We start from the raw sequence: 17,692 nt of genomic DNA on the forward strand, positions 1-17,692 counted from the left end.
TGAGGTTGCGGAGAAAAAGGAACTCTCATACATTGTTGGTGGGACTGCAAAATGGTGCAGCCTCTATGGAAAATGGTATGGAGGTTCCTCAAACAATTGCAGATAGATCTACCATACGACCCAGCTATCCCACTGTTGGGAATATACCCAGAGGAATGGAAATCATCAAGTCGAAGGTATACCTGTTCCCCAATGTTCATCGCAGCACTCTTTACAATAGCTAAGAGTTGGAACCAGCCCAAATGTCCATCATCAGATGAGTGGATACGGAAAATGTGGTACATCTACACAATGGAATACTACTCAGCTATAAAAACGAATGAAATACTGCCATTTGCAACAACATGGATGGACCTTGAGAGAATTATATTAAGTGAAACAAGTCAGGCACAGAAAGAGAAATACCACATGTTCTCACTTATTGGTGGGAGCTAAAAATTAATATATAATTCACACACACACACACACAAAAAAAAAAAACGGGGGGGGAGAAGATATAACAACCACAATTACTTGAAGTTGATACGACAAGCAAACAGAAAGGACATTGTTGGGGGGAAGGGGGGAGGGAGGAGGGAGGGAGGGTTTGGTGATGGGCAACAATAATCAGCCACAATGTATATCGACATAATAAAATAAATAAATAAATAAATAAAGGATGCTAGTATGATCCATACATTGCATTTGGTTTATCTGTCTCTTAAATTTCTTTTATATTTATAATTTTATAGGATCCCCTCCACATTTTCTTTATTGAAGAGGAGACAGGACACCTGCTATCTCGAGAGCTTAGTGGTTAAGAGGGTGGGGCCTCCAGTCAGATTGCCTCGTTCTACTTTGCTTCCTTGTGTTTCAGTAAACTTTTTATTGTAGAGTTACCTGTACACAGAAAAGCACATAAATTGTTAGGCAAGCAGCTTGATGATTTTCATAAATTAACACCCCTGTTTAACCACCACCCAGCTCAGCAACAGAACATTATCGGCACCCCAGAAATCCCCCTCAGGCACTCTCCCAGTCTCTCCCACTCCACAGAGGTCACCTGACTTCTTCATACCATAGATGCGTTTTGCCTTTTTCTGAACTTTTTATAAATAATATCATACATCATGCTTTCTATTGTGACTGGCTTCTTTTGCTCAACATCGTGTCCTTGTAGGGCTGATAGCCATGGTTTGTTCATTATCATATTCTACTGAACATGAATATACCACAATCTGTTTCTCCATTCTAGTGTTGACGAACATTTGGGCTGTTTATGATCTTAGGCTATTACAAATAATGCTACCGTGAACATTGTTGTACATGTGTTTCTTTGGGTACACACTTGGGACTAAGAGTTAGGCATGCTCATATTTGCCTGGTTATAATTTTGGCTTTACTTCATAACATGTGTGTGACCAGAACATTATTTTACCTCTCTGGCCTCAGTTTCTTGATCTATGAAATAAGGATAATAATACCCACCCTGTGGAGTTATTCTGAGGATTAAATATGAGAAAACATGTAAAGCTCTTAGAACAGTGCTTGGTTCTTAGTGAAGATTTGATAAATGTTAGCTATAATTATTCCTACCTTTCTCGTGGAAATTTCTCAATCTCCTTCACCGTTTTCGTCCTCCTGCCTCCTAAAAGTTCCATTCTCCCAAGTTCAAGGTAACCTGATCACTTTCTTCTGTGTCTCTGAAACTTATCTACTCCCATTGTTGGAGTGAGCGGGACTGAAGCCATGTTGGGAACTAAAACCACAAGGACCATAGGCAAACTTAAAAGGACACAGTTTTTTTTCTTGCCATGGATTTCTCTGAGTTATCTCTTTTCCCATGGTTATTTGGTATTTTGACCTTGGTTATGGAACAAGATGACATTATTTACATGAATGCAAAGTTGTTTTCCAGCAAGCCTGAAGCTGCAGACTTGCAGACCCTGGGAAACCAAGGAAGACATCAGTAAAGCCATGCTGATTCCACCTCTCCAACAGCCATGAGATAACAGCAAGGACGGGAGCAGAAACCAGATGGAGCCTTGGCGAGACTTTGCACCTGGCTCCTTGTATGAAGCCCTCGTTACTCACATCCCCCTCCCTCCCACTTTTCATTTCCCATGTTCCATTCCCTCAAACCCCTCTTTAAAAACCCCTCAGTAAATCTGAGTCTTTGAGATGGCTTTAATCTGGCCATTCTCCTTTAGGTTTACTGGAGAGATGGGTTAGCCCAACATCTCTCCTTAAGTGACCAGTATTCCTAAATAAAAGCTCACTTTTCCATTTTCACCAACATTTGACTTTTGAATGATTTGCTTTTGAAAGGGACCTGTGCCCTGTAAGACCATGACTCCCACTATCTTGTATGTGGATAACTCGTAAAAGTATGACTTCATATCCCCTTGTCTGCAAAACTCACCTCAGCCCTACTCACCCACCAATCCTGCCTTTCTAGTCCCATGTACTGTTTCCCCTTCCCCTTGAATATGTGTCTCCACAATCTCAACAGACGTAAATCAGACTTGCTTTTCTATTCCATACCACAAACACGTTGGCATCATCTCTGACCCTTGCCTCTCCCTTGCACCCTGTATTTAATCTGGCAAGGAAGTCCTACGCAATCTTTCCGTACTCCTGCCACTTTTTCTTTCTTTTCCTTTTTATTCCCACTGTCTGGTTCAGGCCTTTCTCACTCTACACCTAACCTAACACGATGGCTTGCTTTCTCTCCTCTTACTTCTAGTTTACCTTTGACACTGCCTCTAGACTAACTTGACTTAAAATACTGCATCATGATTGATAATCGTGATAGGGCATGTGACTTCCTGAATGGTGGTATAAGGAGCTCTGTGAACCCTCTCCCCCGTAAGACAGGCATAACTGGTAAAAATTACTTAAAAATCAAAACCACAACAATTTAAAGCCTCTGAGCATTGCCCTAAGGGCGTACAGCAAATTAATACTTTTATTCAGGAAAATCTACTAAATCTCAGTAAGAACACTGAATTAATGATATTTGAGCCACAAGCCACACTCTCTCCCTCCCTTTCCCAGCTCAACATGATGTAAGCTCCACTCCATGCAGGTGAACCTAAGAACACAGGCTACCTCTTCCCCCACTTTTCAGTTGAGGACTACTCTGTCCTGAGAGGGGCATTTCTCATCCCCTCCAGCTCCAAGTTGCAAAAGCTCTACTCCAGGCAAGATTGGCTGATAGGTCTGATGCTCATTTTCTACACCCAGCCCCCACTCATGTGGCAGAAGTTCTATCTCAGGCATGTCAGGCTGAGAATATTGGAGCTTTAATCCTCTTGGTTTCAGCTGGCTCCTAGGGCAGAGATCCCATGCCGGGAGAGGCAAGTCACAAAGACCAGAGATTACTGCCCTTGTTCAGTACCGTGCTCATGTTAAATAAAAATTATAGGAGGCCATTGTTCTGGACTAAGTTCCTGCACTTTGGCCCCAAAAGACCAGACTAAAAATCAAAATGGAGTCACCCCTGTTAAGTTCCATGTTGCTTAGGCTGTGGTCTGAGCTACTGAGAAGTCAAGAGAAAGATAGCCAATTTCCCTAATAGGCTAGTTTAAATCTTCAATACGTATGACAATGAAGTTCCTTCTGCTTTAATACTTAAACTAAAGAGATAGCTAGAAGTAACCTCAAGTTATTTTTCTATTATTCTGTCTTCCTGTCCCCACCTTACAAGGAAAGCAACTTTGAAATGACCAATCTGCTTTTTGTTCTTTGTTTCTGCTTTCTTTAGCCTTTTTCTGTCTATAAAACCAATGTCTCCTGCTTGGCTCATTGGAACACTCATTCTATTTTATGGAATGATGTGTTGTCCAATTCTAGAATCACAATAAAGCCAATTGAGATCTTCAACTAAATTTCTGGTAATTTTGTTCTTTGACATTACAAAACCACAGTAATCAAGGCAGTGTAATTCTGGCATAAGGATCAGCATATAGATCAATGGAATAGATTTGAGAGTCCAGAAAAAAGCCATAAATTTCAGGTCAATTGATTTTTGACAAGGATACTCTCCAATGGGTAAAAGGATAGTTTTCTCAACATTATTCTAATTCTCTCAGCCTGACATGCCTGAGATAGAACTCCGGCCATATGGTGGGGGCTGTGTATAGAAAGTGAGCATCAGACCTATCAGGTGCTAGGACGACTGGATATCGACATGCAAAACAATGAAGTGGGACAACTTCCTTATACCATACATAAGAATTAACTCAAATGGATCATGGACCTAAATATAAGAGCTTAAACTATAAAACTCTTAGAAGAAAATATAGGAGTAAATCTTCATGATCTTGGGTTAGGCAAAGACTTCTTAGGTATGACAATAAAATCATAAGCAAAAGTAAATAAACTGGACTTCATCAAAATCCAAAACTTTTGTGCTTCAAAGGAAGTCATCAAGAATATGAAAAGACAACTCGTGGAATGGGAGAAAATATTTGCAAATCATGTATCTGATAAGGTAGTTGTATCTAGAAAACTCTTATAACTTAATAGTGAAAAGGAATGAAGGAATAATACATGCTATAATGTGGATCAACCTTGAAAACATTATGTTATGTAGAAGAAGACTGTCACAAAGACACATGGTACATTATTGCATTTAAATAGCATGTCCAGAATAGGCAAATCTATAGAAACAGAAAGCAGATTAATGATTGTCTAGAGCTGGGGTGGAGATGGGGATATTTGGCAGAAATGGGAAGTAACTGCTAATGGAAAAGAGATTCATGAGTTTCTTTCTGGACTCTCAATTCTATTCCATTGATCTGTATGCCTATACTTATGCCAGTATTACACTATCTTGACTACTGCAGTTTTGTAGTAAGTTTTGAAATTGGGAAGTATGAATCCTCCAACTTTGTTCTTTTGTTTCAAGATTGGGCTATTCTGGGTTCTCTAAAGAATTTTTTTATTTCAGTTATCGTATTTTTTGACTCCAGAATTTCTATTGGTTCATATTATTGTGCACCCATTAACACCATTCATGTCCAGAACTTCTTCATCTTCCAAAACTGAAATTCTATACCCTTTAAACACTAACTTCCCATTATGCCTTCCCCCCAGCTCCTGGTAACCATTATTCTATTTTCTGTCTGCGCATTTGACTAGTCTAGGTACTTCGTGTAAGTGGAATCATGCAGTATTTGTCTTTTTCCGATAAGCTTATTTCACTGAGCATAATGTCTTCAAAGTTCGTCCATGTTGTACCATTTGTCAGAATTTCCTTCCTTTTTAAGGTTGAATAATATTCCATTGTATGTATATATAGCTTTTATTTATCCATTCATTCAGTAGACATTTGAGTTGTTTCCACCTTTGCTATTGTGAATAATGCTGCTATAAACATTGGTGTACAAATGTCTGAATCAAATTTAACTTTTTAAGTGCCATGACTGCATTGCAGAGGGTATAGGAGACGATTTTAGGGTAGAACATTTTAAAATGTAATAGTTATGAAGTGACTGACTTTAATGTAATTAGAATAACTATAATCAACACATCAAGCCTGCAGTATCACAGATACTATTATTTGTGTCCACAGAGTTTCTCAGCCTCAGCACTATTGACATTTGGGGCCAGATAATTCTTTGTTGTGAGGTAATTCTTCATTGTGATGATTCTTTGTTACCTGTGCACTGTAGGGTGGTTAGCAGCATCCCCAGCCTCTACCCACTACATGCCAGCAGCACCCCTCCAGCTGTGACAACCAAAAATATCTTCGGACATTGTCAAATGTCCCATTGGGGGTAAATTTGCCCCAGTTGAGAATCACTGATTTAGGAAGAGGCTGAAGAAGGTATTTAATTAAAAAATGAGTCAATTTAATGAAATTATTAAGCAGGAAGTACAGAGATAGGGTCAAAATTATGACGGTGATATGCAGGTGCCTGGAGTTTGGGAGGCATGCTTTGCACTGTGCTAGGACATCCAGTACTCAAGTGGCTGAGATGAAGCTGTTAACTAAGATGAAGGCATTAACTGGCCTCTAGCACCTGCCCATTCACCATTCCATCTTCTCTCCTACTGATTCTCCACTTGGACTCTGCTCTGGATAAACTATCTTGTGTTCTTTCACTTAAAGGCCTCTGTTCCTGTTGTCCTCACCACCTGGAATGCCACACCCCTCCCCGCCAACCAGTTCAGTCTCATGGACCTTCAAGGACGAGTTCAAATCTTCAAGAATCTGAATCAGAAGAAATTGCTCCCTCATCTGAATAATTATTTATGACATTCATGGCACTCTGTTGCTTACTGCCCAGTCCTTTATCGCTTCTATTACTTCCTCTTTGTCCTATATCTCCACCTATGCAGGGATGGAATTTTGCTTTATGGTTCTATCTCTCTAGTACTGTATGTCTTTTTTTTTTTTTTTTCCTTTTTCTTTTTTTTTGGAAGCTGACCAGTAAGGGGATCCAAACCCTTGACCTTGGTGTTATACCATCATGCTCTAACCAAATGAGCTAATGGGACAGCCCTAGTACTATATATGTCTGGCTCAGTAAAAATATTTACTGTCTTGTTAGTTAATTTAAATATATGATATGGCTGGCCAGTTAGCTCAGTTGGTTAGAGTGTGGTGTTATAACACCAAGGTCAAAGTTTCAGATCCTTGCACCGGTCCAGCCACCTATATATGTATATATGATAAAACAATATAGGGGTCTCTGGAAGGATATAAAGAGCTTTAAAATAGCTCAGTGACATGAAGTTATGTAGGAAAGGGTAGGTGATGCACTGACTTATTGTACAAATTTTATTGACTCCTTTGGAACTAATAGCATGAACAACTCAATTTTTATTGCTGTAATTAAGGGTGATGTCAAGAAGAATGCCTAGTGACTAAGAAGTCATCTTTAGCCAACCACCTGTGTGACAGTCTGTATCTGATTACAAGACTGGAACACCTTTCACCAGTGTGATATGTGTGTGTGGGTGTGTGTGTGCTTCATGAGCATTTTCAGTGCTGGGTCCAAAGAATGTAAGTATTACCATAAAATTTATCTTCAAAATTGGGGTCACATGACAGTCACCCCAAGGAAGGGCACTATTGAAATTTTGCCAGGACAATGGGCATGAACCAGGACTGTCCATCCCGTGATTTTATTATAGACAACTTCACATACAGGTTTAAGGAAGCAGCCCAAATTGCAGACAAGTTTATTTTTCATCATTGTTTTGACTGGCCAGCAGGAAGCTTTTTTCCAATAACAAATGAGCCGAATCCTTGAATTTCATCATAGTTTGTCCTATTGCATGCTAGGTAGGACTTAGAACTTCTAAACAAACTTCATCTCCATTATTAATAAGAAGCTCACCAGGAGGCCTGGGGCACAGGGCACTCTGAACCCACTGCCTAGACTGCACGCAGTCAACACTGTGTATGACAATAAAGTGACAATATTGGTTTCCTCAGAGTCTGTACCATGTCAGGCCTTCAGGGGAATTTCATGAACATCTAGGCTGCAGCTTTTAGTAGTATTCTCTCAAAATCATACTTTCTCAATTCCATCACAGTGATTATGTTGATGAGGTCTAGTCTCAAAAACCTTAGCTCAGTATTTGGAACCCTCTTTTGGTAAGGATATTCCAAAGGAAAAATTTCTCTCACCAGGTGGTAGATTTTGCTAGTAAAAAAAAAAAAAGTCGTGTGTGTGTTGGAGCAGGGTATATGAAGGAACTCCCTGTACTTTCCATTCAATTTTGTTGTAAACCTAAAACTGCTCTAAAAAATAAAGTCTGCCTATATTTTTAAAAATCCTGACTCCTGTGATCACTAAGAGACAGAACTTAGAAAATGAGTTAGCGTCTTAGAGGAAGGTTCTTAAATGGGCTCCTGTAATTACTATGGCAAACATTTATTAAGAGCTAGGTATGTGCCAGGCACTGTTTGATGCACTTTATGCCTATTAACTCATTTGCTACCAGAGGACCGCATGACAGAAGCACATTACTGTCATCTGCATTTTACAGCAGAAAGAAGGGCACAGAGAGGTGCTGTAGTTGCTCAAGGTCACAAGGCTAGGAAGGGCAGAACCAGGATTCAAGCCCCAGCAGCAGAGGTTCCAAAACCAGTTGCTCTCAACCTTCCCCCAGGATACGGAATCACAAAAATGACAAACTGAGGAAGTTGCTGATTCTACCCAAAGAGAATAAACAGAACACATTATCTGCTCTGACCACTGTTCCCTGCTGTCTCCCAGAGCACTTTAGACTTGCTCAGGTTAGGAAATCCTGCTGAGAGACCCAATTGAATCAGAGCTGGTTTTACTTTAATATATGAGGAAACTTCAAAGTGTTCACGGAAAGATTTGCATTATCTTTTAATTCTATTTCCTATGAATTTTTTGAAGCACCCTCATAAAGTCCTGGAGCTTTAGGTATCCCAGAAGGTGAGTGGGTGCACACCCTCTCCTTTGTTCTTTTTATAACAAGGCACTCTCTTGTTTTTGGAAATTGACTTTACAGCCACATCCCAACACCTGGTTTTCCCAGGCCAAGTCTTATCAAATCCTCAATCCTGAAAAGCTACTAAACTTGAAGGCAAAAATAAGTCCATTATGTCTCCTAAATGGCCTCCCACAGAAATGCTTTATAGAGTGAAATAATATGATTAAGCAGAATATGGCAAGAGCCAAAGCAGACAGGAAGAAACAGAAATCACAGACAAATCAGAAAACAGTTCTGTGTTCTGGAAAATGATGATGGATCATTCTTTAAGCCAGCCAAGATGCAAAGAGGATATACATGTCCTTTCACTCTTCCTCCTTTGCCAGGGCTCAGTCTACACTTCTTTTTGAGCCTCTTGACACCATTGTGTTTTGTTTTAGAATTCCTCAACTGGACAGACATCCTTTTCTGAAACTCTTGGCTGAACATATGTTCCTGAGATAGGAGAAAAAAATCCATTTGCACAATGGTGAGCCCATCTGCAATCTATTCCTAACAGCTGCTTTTTGTGGCTGTGAATCAAGCTGGAGAAATCATTCTGGATCTCAAGAGCCATTTCATGCTTTTCAGGGACTAACAGGACATCTCAGTCTTCCTTAGCAAACACAGGCAGGAGCAAACCTGTATTGGGCGCGACCTGGTTCCCTAGCATTCATGTGCCATGTGTATGGCCACCAAATACCTCTATTTAACGACAAGAACCAAAAAAACTGTGAAACAGAACCAAGTGTGGGGCTGGCCAGTTACATTAGCTCAGTTGGTTAGAGCACAGCCTTTTAACACCAAGGTCATGGGTTCAGATTTTCGTACCAGCCAGCTGCCAAAAACAAAAAAAGAACTCACCCCTCCTCTCCACCGCCACTGGCTAACTGGCGACAAATCTGTTTTTAAGTTATTAATTTTTAAATTTTTAATTGACAAATTAAAATTGTATATATTTATGGTGTACAACATGATGTTCTAATATATATATAATAGTGGAATAGTCAAATCAAGCTATTTAACATATGCATTACCTCACATACTTTTATCTGGCAAAAAATCTAAAGCTCCTTTCTGGAAGCCCAGCCTGTTTTAACACAAAGAGTCAGGATTATTGGGGTTCCTCACTAAAATCCTTTGCTACTGAAGCCTGGGTTTTTCTTTCCGAAGATGAAAGAGAATATGGAGGAATAAATAAATGCTGATATGAAACTTTTTTTTAGGTAACCTAATAACAAAATGAAAAATACAGAAACGGCAAAGGATCCTTTCTCCTCCTGTTACCGATAGGTCAGACTCGGCTTGCCCTCTCGCCTTAAACAAATGACCTGAAAGTCCAAAAGTTGATGCAAGGATTGGAAGGTTTATTCAGATTACCCGTACTCAACTAAATGTCTAACCAAGCAAACAAAGAGAAAAGGGGAGCAGTGGGGTCCAGTTTAGCCTAGTCCTAATCAGTGGGGCCAATCTATTCCATTAACAGTAATTGATAAAAGCAGTTCTCCCCACTGTTCTCAGCATAAAGAAGAAAAGTATCGACTAGATTTAAATCAGAAAAACAAAGCATAGCCAGGAGCCCTCCAGGGTGCACCTATACAGACGTGGATACAATCCAACCAAACAGAAGAGGGCTCAGAAAATCAGAGAAAAGTGAAGAGAATAAAGCATTGCTTTGTCAGAATTTAGGCCAGGGACTCCAGGAGAGATCTACCAGCAGCAGAGACATGGGAGCAAAATAGTCCCAGTGGCCATTTGTCTCTTGCAGCTAGAGTCCTCTCCGGTGCCCAAAGCTTTCCAATTTTTACCAGTGATTAAATTAGGTTCTTGGATTCCAAAGTCATAAAAATGGACAAAGTACCCAACACTAAAGCAAGCAACGCTTTATTAAGAGGAGATAGACTTATGCATAAGGGCTTTAGCAACAGTAAGGCTAGCCCCCTCCCCCCCCCCAGGGGAGCTGTTCAGGGTCTTTTATAGGGAAAGGAGTTAAGGGGTGGCAGGTCAGCATCACTGGAGGTGGTCCATTCTGTTCTTCTAGGTTGCGTCGTGGTCGCATGCCCAGTAGGCAGTGGTGTTCATCATTGTCACCCCAGGAGGGTCATTGATGCTTTGTGCACAGGTGGGAATTCCTAAAGGGGTTTTAAGGTTAATCTGTAACTTTTACAATTATAGTAAACAAGCCTTGGGGAGGGGTTTTGCAACTCAGTAAACTTCTGTTTCCTCTCTTATCTCAGTCTGTTTTGTCTGGGCAGCCCATGGGGTAATCATTTGCCCTGAGGGGTCTCATGACTGAGGAGTGGAAAGGTAACAAAAGTGTCCTCTGCAGGGAAAATGGAGTCAGTTTGGTTCACAGGCCTAGCCTTACTCTCTTTCACTCCTTCACTCTGATGTACTATGGGTGTGGGTTCTTTCAAAGGCAGACAAAAAGGGCCTGGGTCTAAATTCAGACCTGAAATCCTACTTCTGTCCATACTCTGGGATGTCCATATTCTGGGATGTCCACACCATGAGAATGGGGAATGGGCTTCAGGACTCTCTGATTGATACATTTCATGCAGTGATTTCTGGTTGAGCACTGATCAGCCTTCAAAGGATGTTGTTTGGCCACGCTCCATGAAACTTGAGCCAGCCCATTTTTCCTTGCCACAATCTCAAAAGACATCGGAAAACATTTAACATTGCTACAAATACCACTTCCCTTCTCTGCCTATCTTGCTCCCTCCATTTCATCCCCTGCTCCCTCTCTTCCAGTCCTTCTGTGCCTTGGTAGGTGACCCTGTCTGCCCTACAGTGGTTGCATTTCAAGTCACTCAAGTGTTCTATTCTTTGTAAAGCACACGCCACTGCAAAAGGCTCATAGAATTTTAGAACTGGGCCCAGTTCCATGAACGGATGGGGTGAGCGGGTGAAGAATCAGTCTTGACTGAATGCCTATTGAGTGCTAGGCACAGTTAGTGTTTACTAGAGTTATTTAATCTCTTCATCAACCACTATTGTTAGCCCCACTTGTTAAAGGAAGAAAACCCGGTGCATGCAGAAAGGTTAAGTGACTTGCCTAAGCCCACACAGCAAACACACGCTTCAATTTTAGGTCTGATTCCAAAGGCTACATTCTTTCAGTCTGCCTACAACTGGGTGGGAGTTGGGTAAGGGCTGAAAGGGCAGTGGGACAATCACTGAGGTCCATACTGCCCAGTACTTCCCTGTCCCCTTTTCCTACCTGGAAAGGGCCAGAGGCCGCTGCCTCCACATCCTTTCATCTCCTTCCGGCTCGGCTCAGTGACTTACTACCCTCTCTCCCAGGGCAAGACCCCAAATTTCATCCCCTGCGTCCGAGGTTACAGGCGAAGTCAGTTAGTCGGCCTGAACCCACCACAACCCCGCATCTGAGCTATCACGACCTCCCTCCTCCCAGCCCCCCAAACCAGCCTGCGGTCACAATTGCCCCTCTCTCTTCACCCCACCCCCATCAACGCCAAACACTACCCATCTTCAAGCCCTCCTCCCTTTTGCCCGCGCCCTCCGGGCTGGCCTTATCCAATACCGTCTTGGTCCACAGGCTAAAGATGTCAAAAGTAACCAATTGTTGAGGAACTCTCCGCTAAGGGTCCCGCCTCTATTTTGAGGAGCAGCTCTGCTGACCAATGGGTTGCCCCCGGGTGCAATGAGCCCTCGGGGAGAGTAGAGTAGCGGCTGGGTTGCCCAATGAACAGGCGGGTTCCCGTGGTTAGGGGCGAGGCAGAAGCGGTCGTCAGGGGCGTGGCGGCGGTTGCTTGGGCGGGGCCGGTAGCGGCGGGAGCTGCACTGGCCAGAGGTTCCGGCTGTATTTCCATGAGCGCCGCCGGCAGCCGCGGAGCTTCAGGAACCCGACTCGGGGCGAGCTGGGCCGCTGTAGGCAACCACGCACAGGTAAACCAGACTGAGAGAGTTCCGCAGAGCCGGGATCGCGCCCCCGATCCGTCGGGTCAAACCCCTGAACCCCGCGGTCCCCGGCGTGTCTTGGCCCATCGCGCCGCAGCCTGCGCGTCTCGTATCCTCGGGGATCCTCGGGGACCTGTCACCCGGCGCCGCGAGCGTCTTGAGGGCCGGCTCGCTTAGTGGCTGGGCAGCCCTGACCGTGGGGGGCCCTACGCCTTCCTGAAGGCCCTTTGTCTTCTTCTGCCCGAGAAACCGAGGTTGGGGATAACCCCGAGCGCGGCCTCTCTGGCTGCCATCCCCGCTTTGGTGCGCACTATTGGGGCCTCTGGGGTCTGGGGAGGGGTCTGCTTGTCCAGGCTTGGTGACGAAGGTCCAGGATCCGCACCTGGAAGGAGAGGGCCGAGGGGCCTGATTACTGCCCCGGATACCCGAGGGGCCTCTGCGTTTCGGGGTTCCACAGGCGCGCACCCAGGACTGACGGGTTAAAGTTCTTGAGAGGCAGCTTTTGACCCACTTAGAAGCACACTTAATGAGCTCGGCCCCGCACAGGGCACTGTTCTAGGCGCTTCGTGGGTTTTCGCCACAGTAAGAGCTGTCCAGCAGCGCAGGAGGATGCCTGCCAAACCAGGCAGCCAGCCCCTTCGACCTTGGAAGTGTCTAGGCAGAGGCCGGACGACAGCCACCTGTCAGGGATGCTGAGAAAGGACTCCCAAGGGAGGACTGCATGACCTATCTGTGAAGCCGTTCTCCACCCACAGATGCACTCTGGGCGACCTTTAATGCCTAGCTTGAGAAGGATACTTCTGGAGGTCCATTAGGTTGGAAGTGGTTGTTGAATTCACCCATAATGAATTTTGGGTTTTAACTCTCAAGAGTGGGTGTTAGCAAACAGAATGGATTATACCAAAAGACAGCTGTTTACTTAGCCACTATGAAACTCCTTAATTTGAACTATCATCGATTGCCTCTCTTCATCTTCCCAATTCCTCTATATTCATTGCTCCACCTCCAGTTTGTCAGCTTCACCTGCATTCCAGTAACCAAATCCAAAGGCAGGTTCCAAGAGCAGGCTCAGAAGAGGGAGCTGGAGACACTGCAGGTTTGGCAGAGTCAGAGTGATCTGCGCCCAAAGCTTTTCGAGGGCGGTTTCACTACACTCACATCAAGCAGAATCCGGAGAAGCCATCTATTTCCCCCTTTCACTACTTTCTGTCATTTGCCCGAATAGAGAGGACATAATAATCTTCTGAAGGTCAGAAGGCAGAGAATCTCAGCACAACTCGCTGCCTACTCTAGGATGAATTAACCTTTGAATAGCCAGTCAGAAGGCAGACCAGTCCACATACTGCTGATTGTCAGCATAGACTTGTGACATTTTAGAGTTGAAGACATCTTAGGTAGAGCTTATCTAATTCATTCTCCTCAATGCACAGGTGAGGCAGGTGAGGCAACTGAGGCCTGGGGCAGTCACAGGGCTGGCTGGTCATCACAGAACCATGAGTGAGGGTTGGTCCTAGATATAGCCAGTGCCTGACTTGTATTTCATTCCCGGCTCAGTTCTCTCACTCTTAGTGTTTAAGTTCTAAGGGAGCCCTGAGAAGTTAGGAGCAAAGATTTTGGTGCCCGAGTTCCTGGGTTTGAATACTAGCCCTGCCTCTTGCTAGCTGTATAACCTTGGGCAAGTTACTTAACCTCTCTGAGTTTCTGTTTCCTCATCTATGAAACAGGAATAATGATAATTAAAGTAAGAAGGCTGTTTTGAGGAGTGCAGGAGTTACTATACTATATCTGAATTATTTAGAACAATACTTGGGACATGATAACCACTATAGATTTGCTAAATATGATGTTCTCTTGCCTTTTAATACAGTTTTGCTTTCTCTTGCCTTTTAATACAGTTTGTCTTAATATCTACCACTCATTTTCTATCAGGAGCTAATTTTTCCCTTGTCCCCCCACCCCACCACCAATTTAACATATTCTAGATTTTATTTTAGCTCAGGTATCTGTGGAGAGTTCCAAGTCACACTGCATTTTATTTCTTATTTTTTTGTCTTTTATTGAATTAGGTAACTCAGTTTCTCTGTTAGTTCCCCCCTTGTAATTACACTTTTTAGATTCCAAATTTTTAAAAATTCTCTTTAAAAAGGGGGAGAGGGGAATTCCTCAAAGTAGTAAACAGAGTCCCTGATGATACCAATCTCCACTGTATCCTTCTAAATATGTATTCCCTCCTTACCAGTGGTCACTGTGATGCAGCTTGATTATAAAATGGATGAACATTTTTAGATTAAGATTTCATGAGCCACTGTATTAAGTGCTTTTCGGAAGTCCAGGGATCATGTGTCAAATGCATTTAAGCAAGTTACTTAGTCATTCGAGTAGGGGAGCACCAGCAGCACCTGCCTGGCCTGGCAGAAACAGAAGTGTGTGACTGATTCTTGCTGGTAATCTAGCTTGTTCATGGGTTTATCTGTGTTTTTCCTGTACATTTCCAGAGCTTGAAATAAACCAGACGGCAAGTGCGATGGAACGGCCTTTTTCCTTTCATTTTAGTCCAGGAAGTTCCCTTTCTTCCCTTTTTACTCTCACCTTCATTTCCTTTATCACCTTCACAGTTTTGGGTTTTTTTGTTTGTTTTTTGGCGGCTGGCTGGTATGGGGATCTGAACCCTTGACCTTGATGTTACCAACATAGCCCTCTAACCTGAGTAACTGGCCAGCCCCTATCTTCACAGTTTTAACAAATAGCCACTCTCAGGTTGCCAGCCAATTCCCTTTTAATGGAAAGATGCTTGTCACTTTTATTTTTTGGAGGATTCCAGTCACCTTTGGTTCTCCCCTCTCTGTTTTTATCTGTTTTCTAGATGGAGCCAAAGCTTATCGTTATTTATTGTTTGGTACCTTCTTCTGCCTTATTTTTCTTGAGAGTTGATTCTGAGCTTTGGTTTTTTGTTTAGGCTATTCTAGAGCTCAGCCATTTTAGAATAAAATAGTTTTTGTTGCTTTGCTTGTGTATGAAAATGGGCCCCTTTCTCTCTATCTTGCTCTCTTTTCTCATAACGTCCTGGTGGAGAGGTTTCATATTTGCTGTTATTCCTTGCTTCATTTACACCTTCTCCTGGTAATCTCTGGCAGGGTCCACATACACTATAGTGGCTCCCACTACCCTTGCCCAGAGCTCCTGCCCAGAGCACACAATTTCTTTGGTCCTGTAGAAGATGGGCAGAGTCTGTCTTACCCAAAATATGGCTCTTTAAAAAGCCCTGGCAGAGAGATACTTTCAATATAATGGAATTCCATGTGGCAGGATTTCTACCATGACCTACTGCTTACGATATTCCAATTTTTACTGCATTGTGAGTTTTGAATACTCCTTGACCAATTTAAGAGAGTAGATGGCCAGGGACACAAGGTGTTTTAAGCCTTCCTGTTTCATATTGGGCTAAGCTATCCCCAGGAACAGAGCACTGGAAGTTCAGGGTGCCTCTTCACATGGTCTGGCAGCTTTTCATGGTCCATCCTTTTTGTATGACTAAGTATGGCCAGAATATGCCTAAGGACATTTTTAGCCCCTATGCTGTTATTTCTAACTTGATAACCATATAGGTGCTGACATTATCTCCCTTAAGGATCATTTTCATTTCTGTAGATTTATTTTTGTTGTCTTGGTTCCAAGGCATCATGTTTTTTTGGATTAAACATTTTCTTTTTATAAAATGGCTGGTATAGACACATAATGAGCCCTACTGTTACCCATGAAGCTTGTGTGCTGGGCCCAGTTGGGTGAAGGGCTTGTTACACACGGACCCCTTCTCTGATCTTTTGCAGACAGGTAAAGAGCTTATTAGAGAACTGGAACATTGATACCCTTGGGTTTGCCTGGTTTCTGATTTCCTTTTGTTGTCTTTAAGTGGAGGTTCATTAAGTTCAACAAATCCGGCATCTGGTGTGTGCTGGGAACACAGTTGACCAGATTAGCAAGTATGTTTGGTGTGTTGCATAAAGACTATTTTGTTTTTAAATTGTTTTTATTTAAATTTTTTTAAATGTAATGTTTTTCATTCAAAGTTTGTTTTTTTAAAATTGGTAATACATTCACATGATGAAAGAAAATATTTGAAAGGCACAAAAGGTTAGATAGTAAGTAGTAAATATATCTTTATCCACCCCTAACCACCACTTCTTAGAGGCAACCAGTATTACTGATTTCTTCATCTTCTGGAAGTGCTCCATGAACCTCTAAAATATTTTATACATCTATAAACAAATTAGTTATGAATATTCTGTGCACCCTCTCCCCTTTTTTGCACAAACAGTAGTGCACTATATACATGCTGTTTGGAATCTTACTTTTTTTCACTTAATATTTCTTAGCAGTGTGAAAAGAGCTTCCACGCCATATTTTTATTTTTATTTTTATTTTTTTAAAAGATGACCGGTAAGGGGATCTTAACCTTTGACTTGGTGTTGTCAGCACCACGCTCACCCAGTGAGCTAACCGACCATCCCTATATGGGATCGGAGCCTATGGCCTTGGTGTTATCAGCACCGCACTCTCCCGAGTGAGCCACAGGCCAGCCCTCCACGCCATATTTTTATGAAGGCCATCTATTTTATTTTATTTTATGGTGACTGGCCAGTGTAGAGATCCGAACCCTTGACCTTGGTGTTGTAACACCAAGCTCTAACCAACTGAGCTAAACAGCCAGCCCTCATCTATTTTAGATAACTGTGCTCTGTTTCTAAGAATGCTAAGAACCAGTCTTATTTAGGCAGCAGTTACAGCATTTGGGGCTGTCTGGGGGCAAATATTTTCTTCTCCATGTCCTGCAGCTCTAAGCCTGAGAAGAGGCCGAGTGAAATGGAAGACTTCTCTAAAGGTCACCCCACTGGAGCATTGGAGAATGAGGAATGCATTAGATCTTGGGCCCTCCTTGCCCTCTGGGCAGAATGTGCTGGAATTGCTAGGGGAAGTTTGCTGTTTCTTGCTGGTCTCCAGAAAAGTTTCCTGGCCTCCCTAATACACATTAGATCTAATCAAATCTCTTGCATGGAAGCACCTGCTCTATTTGTCCTTGCCTTTCGGCCTCACAGGGGAGCCCTGCCTTTCATCACAGGACTTCCTGTTTAGGTAGCTTTATTTAGTGCCCCACCCCTTCTTTGCTCTCACCCCAGGAAAAACCAGCTCTCACACTTTCTTCTCTGTAAAGCATCTTTCCCAGGCCTATACATGATTTTTCTTGCTGTCCTTGGAAGTATTCCCCAAGACTTCCAAATCTCTCTTCCACTTCACAGGTCAGAACCTGACCTGGCCTCACTAACAAACA

The 17,692-nt window shown here is 42.8% G+C and overlaps 1 protein-coding gene across 4 annotated transcripts in view; it reads left to right on the forward strand.

The window, feature by feature from the left end:
• The first annotated feature begins 12,246 nt into the window (after positions 1 to 12,246).
• The window catches only part of ABHD2 (abhydrolase domain containing 2, acylglycerol lipase), a 95,892-nt gene continuing 90,446 nt past the window's right edge, over positions 12,247 to 17,692 (forward strand). The window contains exon 1 of one of the 4 annotated variants that reach the window (XM_063090327.1): positions 12,247 to 12,354. In XM_063090327.1, coding sequence (XP_062946397.1) covers positions 12,277 to 12,354 — 78 coding nt within the window. In that variant the 5' untranslated portion in view covers positions 12,247 to 12,276. The remainder of the gene's footprint in view (positions 12,355 to 17,692) is intronic. The other 3 variants (XM_063090322.1, XM_063090324.1, XM_063090323.1) reach the window with 3 other exon arrangements.

This window comes from Cynocephalus volans, chromosome 3 (genome assembly GCF_027409185.1).
Source record: "Cynocephalus volans isolate mCynVol1 chromosome 3, mCynVol1.pri, whole genome shotgun sequence".
Classification (NCBI taxonomy): Eukaryota; Metazoa; Chordata; class Mammalia; order Dermoptera; family Cynocephalidae; genus Cynocephalus; species Cynocephalus volans.